The sequence below is a fragment of the Dermacentor variabilis genome, chromosome 1, assembly GCF_050947875.1.
Source record: "Dermacentor variabilis isolate Ectoservices chromosome 1, ASM5094787v1, whole genome shotgun sequence".
NCBI lineage: Eukaryota > Metazoa > Arthropoda > Arachnida > Ixodida > Ixodidae > Dermacentor > Dermacentor variabilis.
Genome location: NC_134568.1, coordinates 235,773,646 through 235,794,969, shown reverse-complemented (window position 1 = coordinate 235,794,969; position 21,324 = coordinate 235,773,646). Strand labels below are relative to the sequence as shown.

At 45.4% G+C, this 21,324-nt stretch overlaps 1 protein-coding gene across 2 annotated transcripts in view; it reads right to left on the bottom strand.

Moving 5' to 3' along the window:
• Positions 1 to 21,324, bottom strand: part of dpa (disc proliferation abnormal) — a 135,994-nt gene that overhangs the window by 89,581 nt on the left and 25,089 nt on the right. For both annotated transcript variants that reach the window (XM_075671580.1, XM_075671572.1), the window contains exons 4-9: positions 21,006 to 21,023; positions 19,971 to 19,994; positions 14,673 to 14,798; positions 9,472 to 9,550; positions 8,896 to 8,977; positions 6,704 to 6,913 (exon numbers count right to left, since the gene is read on the bottom strand). In XM_075671580.1, the coding sequence (XP_075527695.1) occupies positions 6,704 to 6,913; positions 8,896 to 8,977; positions 9,472 to 9,550; positions 14,673 to 14,798; positions 19,971 to 19,994; positions 21,006 to 21,023 (539 nt within the window). The remainder of the gene's footprint in view (positions 1 to 6,703; positions 6,914 to 8,895; positions 8,978 to 9,471; positions 9,551 to 14,672; positions 14,799 to 19,970; positions 19,995 to 21,005; positions 21,024 to 21,324) is intronic.

Sequence of the window (21,324 nt, the reverse complement as noted above, 5' to 3'; positions counted from 1 at the left end):
CAACAGGCGAAACGCGCGCACTTCGCCCGGCGCGCAGGAACTTTCATGGGGGCAAAGGGGCGGAGCAAGGTCACATGACACCGTTCAGCCTATCACTGGCGTCGTCGGCTGGATCAAAGCCTGTCGATACTTTGAAATTATTGAGGGACTTTAGGTTGAACAGGACACCGTAGCAGATGTAGTACGCCAGGAGGGCACTGTCAAGGGGGTCTTGCTTTTTCGACAGGCAGTGCAAGATCGAACGCACTGCTGAACAAACTGGTACATTCCATGCCAGTAATATCATTGACGCAGCCTTGTGCGGCCACTTTGAGGGTTGGCATGGAAGTATGCACAGATACAGTGGAACCCCGTTCACACGTTTTTCACCGGACCGGGGAAGAAAAACGTAACAGCCGGGAAATCGCAACAGTGAGGTAGCTCCGAAAATGAATGAAAAAAAGTTCAGCTTCAACTATAGACAATTTATTTCCACAGAGTGCGCTTAGGACCTAAAAAAAAGTCCAGAATGGTGGCTTGCCGTTTCTTTCCCTCGCTAGAAATCACCACACATTTCTCAATAGCCTGGAAGGCCACATTGCTGTCAGCATCGCTGTGAGGTGCGACGTACGTGCGAAGGAGGTCCAGAGCCACGATGGCTTCTCCAAAGCTAGGATTTGGCAACTCCCCGGCATCATGCGGCTCGTGCATCGCAGTCTGCGGCTTCCCTTGCGACCGAGTTCCCAACGATCTCGGTGATGCTCTGACACTCTGACGTCACGACAACATCATCCACGGCGACGTAGTCGTCATATGTGACCGCCATTTTGGCTTTTGGTGAGTTTTGGCCGGGCTTGGCTATGGAACTGGCTGCAAGAAGCCGCACGTTAGTTCGATGGCGGCCTCTCGAACTGGCGTGCGGCTTCTTGCAGCCAGTTCCATAGCCAAGCCCAGCCAAAACTCGACAAAAGCCAAAATGGCGGTTGGAGCGCGTTGCCTACTTTAGCCCAGGCGGGTTCGGGGGGCTAAGTTGCGACGTATCATGCGGGAACGTTTTCACAGCTACTACGTAACAGTGGGGTTCCTTATACATTGGATCCTATGGAAGCTATGCCGGGACCGGATGAAAACGACGTAGCAGCCGGGAAAACGCAGGAGTGAGGAACGTAACAGCGGGGTTCTACTGTATTGGAGTGCATGTGATGACGGTTAGCCAGAAGCCATTTCTGACCGTCGAGCACATAGTGGCGGCACTAAAGTGGGCTGCATGACGGAGTAGCGTCTGTGTTGAAGGAATGACCAATGGAGCGGCAAGGTAGTCAAGCAGCAGGATAAGCAATAGGTCATTGTGTTGCTCAGGGGGCATATCAATGCTGGTCAGTAGTGACGGGTCTGAGCTTGTAGAGGAAATGGAGAGAGAAGCCACATAAGGTGTCATCGGCGAGTGGGAGAGCGTGTGACCATCAGAATACTTTCGACTGGAGTGGTACACGACACGAATGTCACATTCCCGCAGGCGAGGCATCCAAAAGCCGAGGCAGCCCCATGGGTCTTTCAAGGAGGAGAGCCAACAAAGGGCTTGACTGATGGTCAGTGATGATTCTGAAAGGATGACCGTAGAGGTAAGCCCGAAACTTGCCAAATGCACAAATGATGGCTAAGCATTTCTTCTCTGTGACAGAGTGATTCATCTCAGCTTTTTTTTAAGGGTACGGCTCGCATAAGCCATGACACATCCTTCATTCAAAGGCTTTCCGCTGCGCCAAGACCACACCAAGGCCAACACCACTGGAGTCTGTGAAGAATGGTGAAAAATCGGCGGCGAAGTCAACAACCCATGTAACTTTTTAAAGGCTTCATCGCATGCTGATGACCATCCGGAATTGCCTTTGCTTGTGGTAAGCAGGTTCGTCATGGGTGCGACAATAAAGGTGAAGTTCAGATCAAGCAACGAAAATAAGAACACAGGCCTATGAAACTCCGCAGGATTTGATAGATGTGGGCTTTGGAAACTCGGCTACTACGCAAAGCTTGTCAGGATCAGGAAGGATGCCGTCTTTTGAGATGTGACCCAAAACAGTTAATTTTTGGGCAGCGAAACGCCATTTCTTCAGGTTTAGCTGTAGGCCAGAAGAAGTGACACAGGTTATGATGTCATGCAGGCGGATGAGATGAGTCAGAAAATCTTTTGAGAAAACAGCCATGTCATCCAGGTAACATAAACAAGTCTTCCACTTGTGCCTGCAAACGATGGTATCAATCATGTGCTCGAACGTCACGGGCGCATTGCCGAGCCTGAACGGCATAACGTTGAACTCGTGCAGGCCATCGGGAGTGACGAAAGTTGTCTTTAGGCGGTCAGCCTCTGCCATGAGAACCTGCTAATAGCCAGAACAGACATCTAAAGATGAGAAATATTCTGCACCTTGCAGACAATCAGGAGCATCGTCGATCTGAGGCAGTGGGTAAATGTCTTTTTCTATAATCTTGTTTAGGCGGCGGTACTTGATACAAAATTGAATGGAGCCATCTTTTTTGCCAACTATAACTACAGCTGACAACCAAGGACTTTCAGAAAGCTGCATGACGCCGTGCTGCAGCATGTCTACTTGTTCCGTGATAACTCAGCGCTCTTCTGCGGAAATGCGATACGCACACTGTTGCAAGGGGGCATGCAAACTGGTATCATTGGTATGAGAGACACTTGTCGTGCGGCCCAAGGATGGTTAGTTGCAGTCGAACATAGAAACGAACTCATTTAAGAGGGTAAGAAGTTGGGTGCAATGAGATGGCAAAATGTATGTGGCAATGGCGCAGTCGAAAACGGCTGAAGGCGGTGTTGATGAGACAGAAGTTATGGTGTTAAGATGTAAAAGGGTGGCGCCATCGTGAATTTCAAGATCCTCAATACACGTGACAGCTTGCACAAATCCTAAGGTCTCAACATGCACTAAGGTCACCGGGTACCAGTGCGAATTACGCATGGGTATCAACAAAGTTTTTCCATCCATCCATCAAAACGGATTCAGACCAGTAAGGACGGCAGACGGGAGAAAAGTCCTTGTGGTGGGAAAGCATGTCTAATGGCATGAACATCACACTGGAGTCTGGCACGGCAGCACATGACAGGGTACCAAGCACAGAGGTCTCTAGAGGTATCCAGTATTGACACATGTACTTGTTCATCTTAATCGGATAGCCACGTTTCATCGCCTAACAAATGTTATCGCACAACGCAGGACGTGCTTGCATGTATCCGAAGTTTCTGGAATGTTATCGATGGTTCCATCCGCTGTCTGTCGCCGAACCTTGTGTAATCTGATTTCATGAATGCGCAACACAAATGGCGTAGAACTTTGTGGAAGACACGAGAGTCCCAGCAATTACTCTGGAACATTTGACGACTGATGTATAAAAGCAGACACGCTTGACCCGCTGATCAAATTTCCAACTATCGCCGATTGTGTTCGCCGTTATTGCTGTGCTTTAAGTGTAACTTGCTTTTGTGGGCACAAGTTCTCCCAATAAAACTCTAGTTTTGCCATTCACCGTTATGCTTTCTTCCCCATCATTACCACATGACCGTATCATCTTCAATGAAGGCTTTGCGCACCTTGAGGTTGGCGCTGACCGATGGTTAGTCACATAACGGCAAAAGGGCCACTTTCGTGTGAGAACAATCGATGATTGCACTATGACGTGACAGGAAGTCCCACCCGAGAATCAGATTATAAGAACATGATGGGAACACAAAAAACTCTATGCAAAAAGCGTCTTGGATGACTGCACCGACAGTGCATACAGCTGTAGGATGAATGCGCTGTATGCTAGCAGTGTGGAGTGCCATGCCAGAGACAGAGGTAGCGACTTTTTAACTTACAACAAAGATTTCATGGATGATGGAAACGGTGGCCCCAGCATTGACAAGCACTTGTGCGGCTGCTCCCTCAACATGGACGTGAATGACATTCTGCGATGAAAACTGAGGTCTTAAAAAGTTCGACGAGCTTGCAGTTCTTGCTTCCGGAGCTACACTAATCACTTTCCCTCGACAGAAACTGAGCGACGACGCATAGGTGACAGCGACCATTGACGTGGAGAAGGAGAACGGTGACTGTCTGAATGCCAATTGCGATCAAAGGGGCTCGGCGGCAAGTCAACCGCATCTCGCGAACTAATCTCGGCGGCATGTTGCAGCATGTAGCGGAACTGGTCAAAGGTGTCATGGTTAGACATGTTACGATGACAGAAGCGCACGTGACCAGCAATCCCACAGGCGAAGCAAATAGTCCTGTTGTCTGGCGTGCGCCACGTGTCGACTTGAAGAAGAAGCTGGAGTGACTGCAGTGGAACGGGAGCAAGGGAAACTCGTGTTGGTAGAGAGACGGAATAGGACGGTCGGGTGGCCTTGTGATGGAGACAGTGTAGCTGAGCGGTGCAGGTGTAATTCGGGCGGGGTAGTCTGCATAAGAGACCGGTGCCGTCGGAGATGTGTATAAAGCCAGGTAGTTGGCATAGGAGAGCGGCGCTGTCACAGAAGCTAGAGGGCGAATGGGAAGAAGTGCTTCAGATATCTGGGCACGGATGGCTTGTTGCACAGCTGGAGTCAATGGTAGGGCAGGCTCCTGGCTATGAGGAAGCAGCGATAGCTTGTAAGCCACTTCCTCTCGAATGACACCTTTCAGCTGAAGTATGAGAGCAGAAGTATTGGCATTATCGCCAGTATCGGCCAGTGGTGACTGCAATGGCTGAGACGCAGTCAGCCTGCGGGACATTTTGGTGGGTGATGTTACACTGGCTGCGCAATTTGTCGAAACGCTGACAAGAGGTTGAAGAGAACGGCCACATTGGTTGGTCTCTTGGCAAGCAGCATTTGAAATGCGTCGTCCTCAATTACCATAGTTACTCGCATAATGAACGCACTCTCGTAATGAACGCAGCTCCCACTGTTCCAATCAAGAGTTTTTTTTCCTTCTTTTTCTCGCATAATGATCGCACTCTGAACTTGCTGCCGTGAAATAGGAGATACATGGTACAATTCGGCATCTGATATGGCGTCCGGCGGGTGCGACTGTGTCCGACGCCGTGCGACATGCCCAATTGTATCGTGACTCTTACTTTTATTTTATATGGAGGCTCCAGGCACATTTTCTGGCAGCGCCGCCGCCGCCGCGCACCGCATCGTGTAGGTGTGAGTGAAAACGTGCGAGGGAAGCCAACGCTCGCACCTCAATCTGGCGCGGCATTTTTCGTCATGCAAAAGGCCCTGGGGGGGGGGGGGAGGGAGGGAGAGAAGGGAGGGAACGCAGGACGTTGTACTCTGCCAACTGTGTATTGCAAAACTGCACCCAAGGGAGTGAAGTGCGAAGGAAACACACCGTCTCCTGTCGCAGGCATGGCGCCAGGGGGAGGGGAGGGAGGTGGGCGGCACAGTTTACTCCGGCAGCAACTGCACATTGCACGGCGGCAGCACGCCCTACCTTTAAAGCGATATGCGTCGGGGCAGAGTCGATAGCGGCTCATACCTTTGTGCGTCCTGCATTCTCGCTGCTCAGTTGCGTCGAAGTAAATGTTTACAAGTTCATACGGCCGATAAAACTACTATCCTTGCTTCGTGTAGCTGCCTACACCTTTGCTATTGCAATCCATGGTTCGCATTTAAGGCAAAATTGACTTTTTCGGAGGTGGCCATGGAAACAAAAATCGCTAAAAATTTTACCTCACATAATGAACGCACCCCCCAACTTGCATGTAATTCTTGGGAAAAAAAAGTGCGTTCATTATGCGAATAAATACAGTACCTTCAGAATATGTTTGATCTTCTTATCCTCCTTCATTAACATGGCTGCAGAGATCCAAGACCTCCTCAATATAGCTTGGAAAAGTCTCGCCCGGCTGCTGTGCTTGCTGACATAGATGCTATTCGGCGCGAAGCCTGCAGACAGTGCGGTGGCCAAACACTTGTTTGAAATGTGTCCTGAATGCAGACCAACTCGAGATGTCAGGTTCGTGATTCTTGAACCACAGGTTTGCAACATCAGCCAGGTAAAATAAGACGTTAAGTTTTGTCTGGTCGTCTCGCTTATACTGAGTGCTTACATGTTCAAAGGAGGACAGCCTGTCTTCAACATCATGTTCACTGCACCTGCTGAAGATGGCCAGGTCACGCTGACGGAGAAGGACAGTGCAAGTAATAGGGGCGGCCATAGGTTAAGTCGGTGCAATGGTCGCATCAATCATGGTGTAGGTGGGCTACGCACAAGTGCGGAGCTCCAGGGTGACTTGAGGGATTCCAGCAACCTCCACCAAATGTAATGAGGTTTAATTGCAAAAGGAGTAATCAGTCCAGCAGCAGCCTGGCAGGAGCGAACAGCACGAGCTCTCTCGCAACCACAACATGGGTCACCGTGTTAAAGCTACCACCGAAAAGATGAGGTGCGTCTGCTTCATTACAATTCAACAAACTCAATAAATTCAGCAAATTCAATAAGTCTATTTTTACATGTGCCTTTACTTTTTACTGCTGTTTCTTTTATTATTTTCTGTCGTGGATATTTGAGGGCACCAGGAACAGTAGATTTCAAGCTTTGTGGCTCACTTCTTTTAAGACAAACTTCTGATAAGACGGAGGGATTCTCATTGTCCTGTCGACTTTGTCTCTTTGGGAGGCTACTGCATTTCAGTTTACTTAGATGGGAAAGAAAACAAAGAAAACAAAACCCACCTCTTCAAGTTTTTGCAGGTACAGGGGTTGCACAGGGTCAACACCCTCCATAAGCTCATCAGTTGCAAGATTAGTTTCTGCAAAGGTGCGCAAGAACTGCTTGAACTTTTCCTTACAGTGGCTGACCACCACATCAGTGCCCCATATAACCAGCTGAGGGCCAGTTCCAGAATCGCTGGTGGCTACTGCACCCGTCTGCTCTCCTGCTTCCTGAAAATGACATACTCATAAAGTCAAAGGTTAGGCACAAACTTATCTGGTCACAAAACATCTTGCAGGCATTGACCGAGTTAAGAAATAAGTGATGGTTCACCACCTGCGTGCAATCCTGTCTCATTTTCTGTGTGCAAATCAATAACCAGCAAAATGAACATGAAAAAACAGATTGCATGCTAAAATTTCCAGGTAAGATATTCACATTGAGGCATGATCTCATTACTTAAACGCACTTACAACAAACTACTTTGCAATGCAAAAAGAGCTTTCCGTAGACCTTTTTAATGGGAGCTCCCTGGGCCTCGCCATTATGCCCTGTGAACTGCTGCGGGTCCACATAAGCACATGCTTTCATAAGCACAATGACCAGCACTGGCAAGCAGACTATATACCCATGCACATCAGTCTACAGAGGGGTGTTCTCTCACACCAGTGGAAGAGTCTATAAGAGATTTTTGTAACAAATGTACTTGACCTGAAATAAACATTGAAGAAGTAAACATGGAATGAGCATATGATGATCTTGTATGAAGTTAACCCTGTATGCGCTACAGAAAAGAATGCATATAAGTTTCTTTGCCAGGAACTTACACAGATATGCTAAAGCTTGATTCACACATAGCGGCAGTTCACTGATTCAGCCCGCAGACAAGCACAACACGGCTAACTGCAACAAATTACTCCAGTAACAGCTTGTCTGCGGAATCTTTGTGTGCATAGTGATCTGGCGGCACTGAGCCACATCATACTCATCCATCAAATGAATCAGGAATCCATCCCATCATGTAAATCCAGCTTCAACGCAATTACCACATTCTCAAGCTTTGATGGACTGTCTACACACTATATGTAGCCAAATTAAAATATGTGGCGACACAGTGCATTAGATATTCTGGTGCATCAGAAAACTTTATTGCCTTTAATAGCTAGGTGCAGGTGACTTCACAGTCACTCATGTGCACTTAGTATTGAAATGCATATGTATTGCCTATGGCATGTAGTCATGACTGTTGAAATGGGCATTAACCCTATGTTCAAGCCTTTCTTGCCTTTATTTTTATTTATGAATTCTCTGCGAGAGAGAATTGCTGCTAAATGGAGCACGAACCACAGACATGAAAGAAAATCACAGCCTGCAATCAAAAGTGCAATCACAACTAACTCTCATATGTGAAATTTAGCAGGGATTCCCCTGGGTGATGCTGCAGTATCACAGTTCTTTTTAACTACACTGGTGCAAGGACAAGATAAGTGGGCAGTGTGCCACAGGACTTTACAGTGATAGCTGTTACGTACTAACTTCACTTGTCATTTTGATTTCCGCTGGAGTTGTGACGGTAGCAGTAATAGTACCAAAGTGGTTTGAGAGAAGTTTCGAATGAAATAATAAATAACAAGCACGCAGTGCCTTGTGAGAATTCAAGTTCAAGACCCATAACGCACCGGTCAAGATTTTACTTCTCCGCTGATAATACAGCAGGAAATGATACTGCACCTAGAAAGCACACTTGTGCCAATAGCTGCTATGGTTTGCTGACACCATGCTCACCATTGGGCACCACCACATCCACAAAGACAATTGGAACTAGAGGTTTTTTTCTTCTTAAAAGGAGATTGCTCACATGCATCTGTGGATGTTTATTCGAGTCTTACTGCACACATTGTTATGCCAAGAGTCTGCTCTAAGTGGGGCTGTTAAAAATTAGGCCTGTTTGTGTATTGTGTAGCCTCAACATGTAAGCCTATCATAAAAAAGTAAAAAAAAAGTGTGTGTGTGTGTGTGCGTGTGTGTGTGTGAGACAGGCTGCACATGATGAAACTACTAATATCTTCAAGGGATTATAAAGTTTTATCAGGAAATACAAAAAAGGCTCATTATCCAGTTTGAAGCAAGACACCTCCGAAAGAATAGCAGTTTAGAACCCTACACTTGGCCACTCGCAATAAGTATACATCCAACGTAAAAAATTACTCACTCCATCACTAGCACCAATGGCAACCTGGCGCATGCGTCGATCATTTCGAATATCAGTCCTGTGCCTAATTGGTGTTCCCCTCCTGAGAGTACACAAATGATAAGTTTCAAAATTAGACACTCCATTCATGCATAAATGACACTTGAGCAATGTGTACCTGGTGCACGCCTCCAGCTGAACCTAAAGTGGAATGCTATGTAACACCTCACCCTTACTGCTAGTATAACAGTCTAAGGCCAGCTTGCATTTTCGGTCCAATATTAACTAAATAAAGCATTAATACCAGAAAGTAACTTTAGCAAACAGCATGACTTTATAATTAAACAGGGAAATTCATGCAAATAAAATACAGGCAGGTTTGAGTTAAGCAGCAAATAGCATATGGGAACGAGAATGTACCCATATGCACCAATGTGCCTTAGCAAGTACACACATTAAGCCATTTCAGTGCATACATATTGCATACATATGCAATAGAACATATGCATGCATATGTTCACGTTACATAGCTCTTACACTCAAATGCAATACCAACTCCCCCAAGATTCTAAACTTGCGAATAAGTAACACACTTACACATTAGATCTAGGGGTCCCAGTCGCGGAGCTCGGTGTCCCATAGTGCAAAGGAGAGCTCAAATCCAACTCTGTAAAGGCTAATGAGAAAAACAGCCAATAAGTTCATCCTCCTTGAAAACGCACTCCAACATCTCTGTTCAGGCACATACCCAGGATTTTTTTTCGGGGGGGGGGGGGGGCTACCTAAGGTAACTTTTCAATGCAAATGAGGAGGGGGGGGGTACCTTTACTAGTAAAAATTTTAATAACGCCCGCCATTTGCCATAAAGACGCATAAACCCGCAAAAGAGAAATGAAATAAGGTTAATCTCACAGGTACGCCTGTGAGATTCACCGCTCCTTTACTTGGCAAACAAGGAACCACATCAAATGGACTTGCGCAGAAAAGAAGTGTAGGAAGAACACTGCCAAGAACAATTAAAAAAAGTGAAAATGTAAAATAAAGATTCCTATGGTAGCATACAACTTACAAAAAACAGCAGTTGACAACCAAGGCCCACGGCCCACGGCCCACACGGGGTTGTATTACTCCGCCAGTCAATCACAGAAGCAAACAAAATCGTCGTCATGCAGTCTTTTCAAAATGGCGTCGTAGTTTATACCTACGGAGCGTCTGCTGTTCTTGAAGAGTCTTTTAATCAAAGGAAGCAATGAGGTGTGCAACAGACGTGGACAAAGTGTATGGAGTCTGAGCATTTCACTCTTCAAAAGTCTACCTGCCGTAGTTGCTTAGTGGCTATGGTGTTGGGCTGCTAAGCACGAGGTAGGAGGATCAAATCCCGGCCATGGCAGCAGTATTTTCGATGGGGGCGAAATGCGAAAACACCTGTGTACTTAGATTTAGGTGCACATTAAAGAACCCAATTCGGTCCAAATTTCTGGAGTCCCCCACCTTGGCGTCCCTCATAATCTGATCGTGGTTGTGGCATGTAAACTCCATAATTAATTAATTAATTAAATCTTCAAAAGTCTGCAGTACAGTTTATTTCGCTGCTGAGCCCATTTTACTTATAAGAATCACTGCCAACTGAAGTGAAACTTGACAATGGATAGTCGCAGCGATGCAAGCATTTTATTTAGTTCAATAAAGAATTAGGCGTTCGCCATTCCACTATAATAGGCGAGGGAAAACGTATAAAATTATGCCCTAATAATTTTATTTTTGCGGTTACCGCCTTATTTGGGTGACAGGAAAAGTTTGAAGTACGAATTATTTGCAGCCTCGCGGAGGAAGAACGGCTGGCGGATATGAGGGCGTGCGCGGGGCTTCCCTGCAGACTTCAGTTGTATCAGACTATAGTAGCGTTTTTTTAATTAGGTCTGGGAGAATTATAGAGAAATATATATTTGCAGAAATATCACAGTTCTTTTGTATCTCTCGTTTACTGCTCTACCAAGTGCCAAAACTGACTCGCATTGTTATTTGGAAAGTTGCACAATGATGCGTGGCCACCAGTCCAATACAACCGCGTAGAGCGCAGGATGCTGCAGTTCTAGACGTACAGCTCCCACCGCAGAAGGTTAGAAAAACACCTACATAAGCACAGCAGAGAAGTGGCTAAGTCAGGCGGCTCGACTGGTAACTAGAAGTGTTATTCAAAACACACAAAATCATTATCCACTTCTGGTGGCGTTTTCTTTACTTCCTTTTTAAATAAAAAGATGTTGATCCATAAATACCTTCATAAACAATGGTTATATTTGCTAATTTCCCCTTTTTCTTCCTGTTTGGCTGTTGCCTGGGCTCTCTCCCTTAGTACAGTATATCACCAAATTTCTCAACTGCTTGTGACTCTTGTTTCCAATTGCCAATTTTGCATAAAAAGTGCTGTACAATTAGGAAAAAACCAGACAAGGTTATAGGTTGCAGACATATTGCTCATGGGTTTAAGGGTTATTGCAGGGTTTGATGATGGACGCTTTTTCGCATTATTTTATTTTCCACCTTATTTAACCCATATCGCGGGTATATGGTTCCAAGGATCTGCCAGCGTCACGGCGAGCCTTCACTCGAGGAAATAATGGAGCAAAAGGAAAAGTTAGACACAATTGATGTTTTCTCCTACTGCAACTCGTTCCTCGAGCATACAGACCAGCTGGCTACGGACCGAATCCCTTTCCTGTTCCGTGGATCAGTCTAAACAAAGAAGGTTGAACTAAGAAAGCAACAGCGATACGCATGACCATTGAATAGGTGGTGACAACTGAACGCATCTCGATTTAATCGCCCAGGCCCCGAATCGATAAGAAAACTGGCCTTCACATCCCAAGACATGCCGATAACTACCGCCATCCAAAAGGAGTGAAAAAGGCAGCAAAATGTTGACCGCCGAATAGCTGTCAAGTGTCAACAATTATTTGACAGTGCTTTAGGAATGTGTGTGAGGAGTGGTGGCATGGGCGGGGATGGGTGGGGGAGGGGGAGAGTCAGCTTAAAGGGGTGGAGACATCAAAATTTTCGTTCATGCGTTTGTTGATTCAAACGTTGCGTCATGCTTCAGGGAGCACGATACACACAGCGGGATTCATATATATCCGATAAATAATTTAATAATAGCATTATTATACCGAGCGATTTCGGTTTTGGTTTCTGGGCTCCGGGAGATGCTATGACGTCACAGAGGAGGAAACGCAACATGGCTTGGTCACGTGAGCCACAAAAAATAGTGACGTAAAACTATGCTGCGTCGTCTGCTCGCGCATACGCGTGCTCTGCCAGCAGAGGTAAACAACTGGCGATTCGAAGTGCATGTCGCGATTATTATAATTATCGCGAAGAGCGACAACAAAGGTAAGAAAATATTGCGGCTTGTGAGAGTCGGTGATTCATTCCGAAGCGCCGTAAGCTTTAGCTTTGAAGTGAATCGGAAAAGGCCTAGCGACGATATCGGCGGCGCCGAACGATCCGAGGCGGTGAAGCTGCCGTCGATGCCAGAGTGACTACTCCTCGGTCGCTGATTGGCCGCTTCTCCGTACGGCTGCCGCACAAATGGGTCCCGGGCCCGTCCTCTCTACGGCAAGGAAATCTCGCCGTTCGCGAGCAAAACCGCCGTCGCACGGGGGCCGGCGAACGGCGTTCGGCGAGTTTCCGTGCCGGTAACATGGACGGGCCGGTAACGTGGAAAGGCCAAGCGAAGGAGAGTCCGCTCCGAGCTGCCGAACTATGCGACTATGCGAGGAGAGAAGCAGACAACACGAACGCCGCATATCCTGGTCCCTTTCGGAGTCGGCCGGCTAGTGTTACACTCAAACGTGTAAAGGCCCGTCCGCAGGGCAACTCGCCGCACGCAGTTTGCCGTTCGCGGGCCGGCGTGCGGCGTTCGTGTTGTCCACTTCTCTCCTCTTGTGTCCGTGTCTGCACGCCTTACCCCTTCTTTGCATTAAGAAAAGATTTCTATATGCCTGTACCGCGGTCATAGTGGAGGCTATGCTCGGCTGCTCGGCTCAGCAGGCTCCGTAATCGGCATTTCATCGCTACTCATCATACGTCACGTTTTTGTGCTGGTGTGCCATGACGTCAATATTTTCGTTCCTCCTCTGTGACGTAGTAACTGCCGCGCTAGCGATGGGTCTCGACTACGAGAAGGAGTTTTTAATGACTCTTTGGAGCTGAATTAAAATTATTTTGGAATGTTTGCAGCGTCCAATACCTCGTTCTGGGTGTCCTTGCATACGGAAGCAGCCTACAACATGCTTTTTATAGCCTCAAAATTTGGTGTCCCAACCCCTTTAATATCCGGGGAGGGGGGGGGGGGGGGGGGCTGGGTACGTGCCTGTCTTTGTTCTAGACTACATGCATGAATACAGCAGCCAGAATCAGAGTGACTATTTCCTACACCAGTGAACTGAATGAAATCTTTTAAGTTGCTGCATACATTATTATATGCACGCATTGTTATAGTAAAGTCACATCCAACACAGAAATGCCTTTGCTATTTTTTATATTGATCACCAGCACATATCTGAAACATACTGATTTGGTGAGAAACAAATTTACTTTGCTGTATCCACTGACTGATTATAATCCTGTTCATTATATCAAGAATCAACTGTACTATAGATTGACAAAGATATAAAAAATCCCCAGTCTAAAGTCAATTTCTGAAATGTTAGAATACTTCAGTACTACTAATTTCAAAACAACAGAAAACAGGGGGCTTGCAAATACTCTAAGCATTCAAATAATGAATAGAATATTGTCCTACTCCAGGTCTTCTCAAACTAGGCACCATCAACAGCATTTTAGAGTTCTGCAAGTGGCCAAACGAAGCTGACCCCCATTCTCCCTTTGGTGGATGCTTGCGTTAGATGTAAAATGGATTTAATTAAACCAGTGCGTGCCCCATCTACACTTCGGTGTTTTTTGTGGGAAAGTCCATCATGGCAGCAGCATGAAAGCCTCATTCTGTGCGACTCAGAGGCCCAGTTTCCAGACTGAACGCAATTCATTCGTGCTTGCAAATGGAAAGGTGGGGAGGGGACATGTAACACACTTAGCAGGAATGGATTCGATCTGCAAACTGACACACGAACCTGGCAGTGTCTGTCTGGCTGACGAAGTGCTGACGTATGATTTATGGTTGTTTAAACGATGCATTATAACAGACACGCAGGGCAAGTTCATGCACATATCCATGCAGACTGATTTGCTTCTGCACTGCAATCGTTTTTACCTTATCCACAACAAAAAGTGCAACAAGCGCTTTGACGCACACCACGGTCCCATGCAGCTCAGCAACAAAGGCTTTTAAGGTTAGTGTTGCGATCACTTATCAAAGACCAATTCGTAGCAAGAGAGGCTTGTGACATTTGTGTCCAAAAAATAAAGTAAATAAACTTTTGTGTGTCCCATATTTAGTTTGAATTAAGACTGCTTATAGCAAAATGGTATCTAGAGCAGTAGCCGTACTGATGGCACATGCAGCATTATGGTGCATGGAGCGGCATGAAGGCGGAATGTTTGTTGTTGTACTGCCGCCGTAATTTCTGGTGAAATCTTATTTCATGTTCTTCTTCGTGATCATTTTGATGCTCATGTACAACGAAGTAGCCAACAAGACAGTTATAACGGCATGTGGAATTATCTCTACTTCAATTTCAAAAACATTTCACATCAGATGCACTCAAAGGATATTGGGGAGCCAGCTCTGTGCTTTATTTTTTGGCTCAAACCACCCCTGTGAAGGATGCACAAGCTACCTGTAAGATTTCTTTGATATGGGCTTGATGGAGGGACCTCACTGACTCCATCAGCAGATGACGGAACACCGGCCATGCCAGCATTTGCACCATCACTGGCAGCCCCATCCCTTTGCCTGCGAGAAGCTGAAAGGAGCCATAAAATATGTACGTCACCCAGCAAACAGATACACAGATCCAGTAGCACGGACTACAGTAACAAAGAACAAAAAGATGTTTACATACTTTTCTTGCTATATTTATTTACAGTTCTGTTTAAGCCTAAATGCAACTTACGGTTGACCGGAAAAAAGGGACACCTCTTACTACAATATCTACCTATAAAGTACCAGAAAAATGTGCAGATATGAGAAAACTTTAGAAGTAAATTCATTCAATAACTATGGAAGATTTCAGCAACTGTTCCGATTTCAGTTATCCAGAGGTTGTGTGTGTTCAAAGCAAAGTTGTCTCTTGTGTAGCTAGAAAAGGAAAGCTTGTTGAGCGGGGATGATGGCATCACCTCGATGCGATGACTTTATGCACTACATAGACAGGACATAAAGTGTAAGAGTGCCGTTATGATCGCTGGCTAAAAATGTAATATACAATTTACATTCGCAAGATATTGCAAGCAGTGAAAAAAAAAAAACCACAGCACTATGTTTTACGACTTCAAGTACTCCAGAGTGACAGGCTAGATATTGCAACCATCGAAACAACGCATATCATGCCAATCACTTTGGCGTGCCAACAGCTGCTTCGCAGAGGCTGTTTTCACCATAAAAGTGAAGCCATGGCCTCCAAGATTGAACCACGTCACACCCGTTTGCGGAGGCCATGGGAACGCCATGGAAGTCATCAACAGTCTGAACAGAGGCACATCAAATTTTGCTAATGCCTCAGTTCCTATTGGGTGGCACCATTTGACGTCATGGAAGGGTGAAAGTGCACCTAAAGCTACAAAATTTTGCTTGTATCTGAAGATCTTTCTGACCAATAAGTTGCGTTTATGAACCAATTTTCATAATTCCTCTTTCTCTCTTCTGATATGCTGAGAATAGATCTAGAGCAAATATAGCGACCTGAAACCGGCGCTGCAGGGCCCCTTCAATGTGCGAAGAGCAAGGCCACATTGAGTGCTACTTCTCTAGAAAGGTTGCCTCCTATTAGGACATTTGGTTTTAACTTTCTGACACTGTTCAACTCTTTCTCAATTTCACAATACATTCCCCAATTCATCAGAGGCTAGTACACGTTTCCTAACACAGTCGTGGTCCAGCCAGTTTAGGATTTGGAGCAATTTATGGAGCAAGAAAAATGTCGTTCTGGAGCAGTTTAGAATCAGCAACAGCGGCGTTTTGGGGCAGTTTGGGAGCATAAAAATTGGTCTTTTGGAACACTTGTAGTAGTACAGCAGCAATCTGTAGTTGTTTGGCGAAGCTTGTTATTACTTTCTAATCAGTAAGTGCTCCTCAACAGTGAAACAAGCCACAGAGCCAACGACTAATTAAGCTTGACTTCCCACAGACGGTATGCCATGTAAGGTATGATGCAAACATTTTTATTTGGTTCGGCAAGGAACTTAATTTTGTTAACGATTAAATAAAATTTTGTATGCTAACAAGAACAGAGATATGTGCCTGGGCGCAAGACAGACATAAAATTACAAATGTGTTATAACAATTTACGCCGTCATGAACAAGACAAAAATGATGACAAATGACTTATGTGCAATCCAAATGAAAGATGTGCTTTGACATGCTTTACAGCACTAGACAAAATGCGTATTATACCAAATAACAATGCTAGAAGCTTGACAAGAGAGTAATGATATCTTAGACTGGTCGCCTACATCCCCCGAAGCAGAGTCGGGCAGATTCGGCGTTCCCCGAATTCAGAGGTAAAGGACAAGCGCGCAAGCCGAACGTGTGACATGCTATCGGAGGAAGAAATGGCAGGTGGATAACTAAGGGCCTAATGCCAACATCCGATGTTTCGCCTATCCAGAGCTCTCAGTGCTGCCGGAAAAACCAGTGGGCACGCCAGCGGGATGAGCATTCATCGAGACGCCAGCATGCAGTGGCCTGGGTTGCCTAGGTTACAGCGGACCGTTGCCAACAGCAGCGACACTGTGCTGTGATGACTATACGGGAAACGCTTCAATCTCGATGACAGCTCCAACAACAGGGCTCGGAGTGCCTCAGAGCGTTCAAAGATGGAGGAGAGTAATAGAGAAGAACCATTCGAACGCAAAACGCACACCCTCTTTCAACCAGCTGAAGACAACGCCGCTCACGAGAGCGCTCAGAAACAACTAGCCAAAGATGCCATAAGTGTCTATGAATGGCGCCAAGATGAGATGCCTCCGTATGGTGTGTCACAAAGGTAGTGATGGCAGTGGAGAACAATGTTTGTACTACCCCGAGAACAATGTTCGTACAACCCCGTAGTCTCGCTTTCATTGTGAGGCGGTTTGTCACTTCCCATGTGTCCCACGTGGCCTCTGCAAATAGATACGAAAACCGTAATTTCTTGCCGGTACCCGACTGACCTTTTGAAGTACTACTGATTAGGCCTGGCAGCCAAGGCATTGTGCAATGGTGAAAATTGGCTTTTGGCCGATTTGACCAGTAAGCTTTCCACAAGCCGTCACGGAAAGCTTGCTGCTAATATGTTTGCATGAGTGGCTAACCGGCAATCAGTTCCGAGATCATGCATATGTGTTTTTGACAACCGTCAAAGCCAGCAACTACTGCAATTGCGGATAGAAGTTTCCAACCTGACAGAAATTTCCGATCGGCATGTGCAAACACGTGAATCTGCGATACAATCTGCACGCCTTCCAGTGGCTAATCGGCCCCATATCTTCGCACATAGGCACTGCTTATGTCACCGTTCCCTTTGCGGGCATCAGGTACAGGAATTGCTTCAATTAGAGTTGATGAACCGGACTACCCTTGTACCAAGACAGGCTTGCCGCATTATCAGATTGCAGTTTTGCCATGTAAAAACTCCAGAATTAAATGTTCTTTTGTCCCGAAACCAACTGAGCACCCAGGTAATGCTGGACAAGTGGTACTGACTGTATCACTGTAAGTGATTCTCACTAGCTATGAAGCACGCAAAACTTGACATCAGACCACACGCACATGTGCCAGCACACGCTCACTCCTGGCCGCTCCTGGTTAGATGCCTTCGCAAACTTCACATCGTAATGAGCTTCAACGTGCGCAAGTTGGAAGTGGCTACTCAAGCTGGTGCAGCACAAAGCCCACGTAGCATGGCCAGACGGGCACATGAGCACAAGTGGGCACTCAAGCCTTGTCATGCACAAAGCAAAAGCTGCAGTTGCATGTGGCTGCAGTCTGTTACATAGCATAGATACCACAGCCACCACAGGATGCCGCAACGAGTCAACTGGCTGAGCACATGTGGCTCAGTGAAGACAACCACATTTGGCGCATCGTAGGCACCAAAGTCAGAAATAGTGGCACCTATGTGAATATCCAAAATCAAATTTGAACTGAACTGCGTGCCACGGTGACGTTTAGTAGGCGGAGTGTTGTGGGCACACCCTGCTCCGTCATAGCTTTTTCAGTGCAAATCATTGAACGAAGGGAAGCACGCCAGATGGTGTGTTTGATTGGCAATAACTCCACTTCTGCACGCATTGAAGAACCTTTTGTGGCAAAGTATTTCTGAAATTGTCTAACATAACTCGAAATGCATTTCTCGACTTCAATAAAAAATGGTTCAGGGCCTCTTTAAACTTGATTTTATAAAATTGAGGTTCAAGCACAACAAAAGATCTACAAGCAGGTTTTTAAACAAAATGGTACATGTGCAATCATAAAAGCACCTAGTGGAGGCAGTAACAATCAGCCATATTTCTCCATAATAATGCTTTTCAATCTCACTTCTGTCTCCTATTTATGCGGACGCACTTGTCACACAACCAATGCAATGACAAACACCCATGCAACATTAGGCGACATGCAATGTTTATGCATCATGTGGCAATGCAGCACTATCAGGCCACAGTAAAGGCGCCACGAAGCCACCCAGTAGCCAAATTCCGAAAAGGGGCAAGCAAAAATGCTATCATTATAAAAACTATTCTTTAGAGCATATACATATATTTTTTAGAAGAAATGCCTTTTTTTTTTTAGAAAATATGTTTCCCATGTTGTTTAGAGCAGCAATATCTTTGTAAACCGTGACTTTGCCCCAAATGATAACAGAGCAGACATTTTACTTCAAGGATGTGATGTATGTAATCATTGTTGGCCCCCCTCACCACAAGTGACACTGGTGAAAACTTCAGCAAAGCGTACTTTTTATTGCGATAGCAATTATATGGACATTCCAAGCACATATCTGCCATCGCCGTGATGTTCCGTATAAAGTCCAAACACGATAACATTGCCGCCATGCTCTGTACGTGCGAGTGAAAGCTTGCGAGGTTGAGCTGACGATCGGATCTCAATGTCACGCGCGCGAGGAAGGAAGGCAGGGCGGAACCGCTCTGTCTTCTGTCGTGCGTGAGGCACGGGGGAGGGGGGAGGAAGGAGGGTTTACTCCGGCGGCTGTTACTTACGGTGCGGCCACCGCATCTTGCAAGTGATCTGCGATGTGGACAAAGTATGCAGAGTATGGGTAGCTTCGTATGCGCTGCACTTTCCACGTTAACTTCACGTTGACGTGAGACAACGTGAAGGTCAGTTCGCTCACTGCTGCTGCCATGCTTCACTCCAGCGTTTTGACAGTGCGTTTCCGCGGTATCGAGCGAGATGTATTCATGTTTACCTGTTTGCGAGTGACACTGCGCTTGTTTATTTAGTTAGTAAGCGAATGCTTGCAAGTTTATACGTGCAACAAAATTAACATCCTTACTTTGTATAGCTGTCTACCAATTTGCTATCGCAATCGATGTTTCGTGTTGTGGGCGAAACAGACTTTTTTTCTACGCCTACAGCAAAAAAGTTTACGGTACCGGTCTCTTCATATTTTCATCATTTGTTTTTGCAATTAACCAAAGGTCTGCCAAAGAATGCTGGTACAAACTAGGAGGAAATGTTATGCACTTTAACATTGAACAAAATGAAACAATCACAAGGGCATTCATGGGTATTCCACTACAAGCCTGGTCATGGTCATGTACAATGTGATAACCGATGTGTAAGTCAATTAAAAAAAGCAGAGGGAATCAGGTACACGAAGAATATCACTGTCCTGGGCACCCAGCACATATTCATTTTAAAGAAAGTATGAAGTTTACAGAATACCCCCACAAGGTGAATTGGAGTGATAACTTACGTGTTCCTCTTGCATTTCGAGATGCTGGACAAGGAAAAAAAACGTATGTTGTAAGGACAAGGACTACAGTGTATTTGTTCGATATTTCAATTTTCAACATTAAAAATTTTTCAATATTGATCACAAGTACTATAAGAAGGCAAAATTATGTCTAAGAACATAAATGGTGAACAATAGCAAGAAGCAGCATTGTTACTGCATTAAAGCATACAGATACGCCAGTTTACCAACCAACAGAAATTAACATATTTACCCAGGGGAGCAAGCAATACTAAAATTTAGAGCAAGCAAGGCCATTTTAAGAGCACTATAGAAGGATATAGTAGCAATAAAACTATGGTTTGGGCTAGTTGGTTCATTCTTTAAGTATAGAGAGGGCAGTGCAAAAAACATAGATGAAGAAGAGACATGTCAGTGCCCTCTCCTGTTTACATGTCCCTTCTTCGGCCATGTTTTTTTTTGCACTGCCCTGTCTACACTTCGTCACAGATTTATTCCGACAGAGGAAAGAAACAAGTCTTCAAAGCTTGAGGACAGAGAGGAGACTCCTTTTATTTTCAAGAGAAAGGTACGCTGGGAAGCAGAGAAAAAAAAACTTGCATTTTGGGAGAGCTAGGAACAAGAAAAGGCAGCGAGATAAAAAGACCCCGAAAGCGAAGGAACATTTCAGTGCTGACAAAAGAGCAGGGCTTTGCCTAAGCGCAATGAATTGCTGCTGGGATGATGGGACCACCAACGTACTTTGTCACCGGCCCAAGCGGTGGCTACAAAGGCAGGCATAGACGAAGAGCTGCTACAACTTAAAGAATATATTAGGTTTCAATTTTTTTTAGAATTAATTTGGGGTAAAGTGATTTTAATTCACAGACATTCCTCAGCATTCTTTTTCAAAAAGCAGCTATTGCAATAAAAGGCGCCAATTAAAATCTCTACTGATAACAAATTAATGTAAATGGTGGTACATGCAAATGGCAGAACACTCTGAAAATAAATACAAAGAACAAATAAGTCCGATATGACAAACATAGCACTTACGAGTGTTCTTCCTAGATGCTGAAAAAAAAGATAAATAAATAAATAAAGCGAGAGAGACAGACCATTTCAGACAGCACTAGTGTTTCAGTTGTTTTAAAGCACTGTGCAACACATGTTAAGTGTTTCTAAGTGTTGCAAAAGTCATTCCTTGCACACTATTGGGTGGTGCTCTCCATGGAAATAGCAATTATCTGCCCAGTGACAAGTCATTACACCACACTAGCACAATGTTTATACCGTATGCGTAATTCTGCTATAGTCGTTTCTTTGTGCAGAACCCACCATGTGCACTCACATTGTTTACACCACTACTCTATCT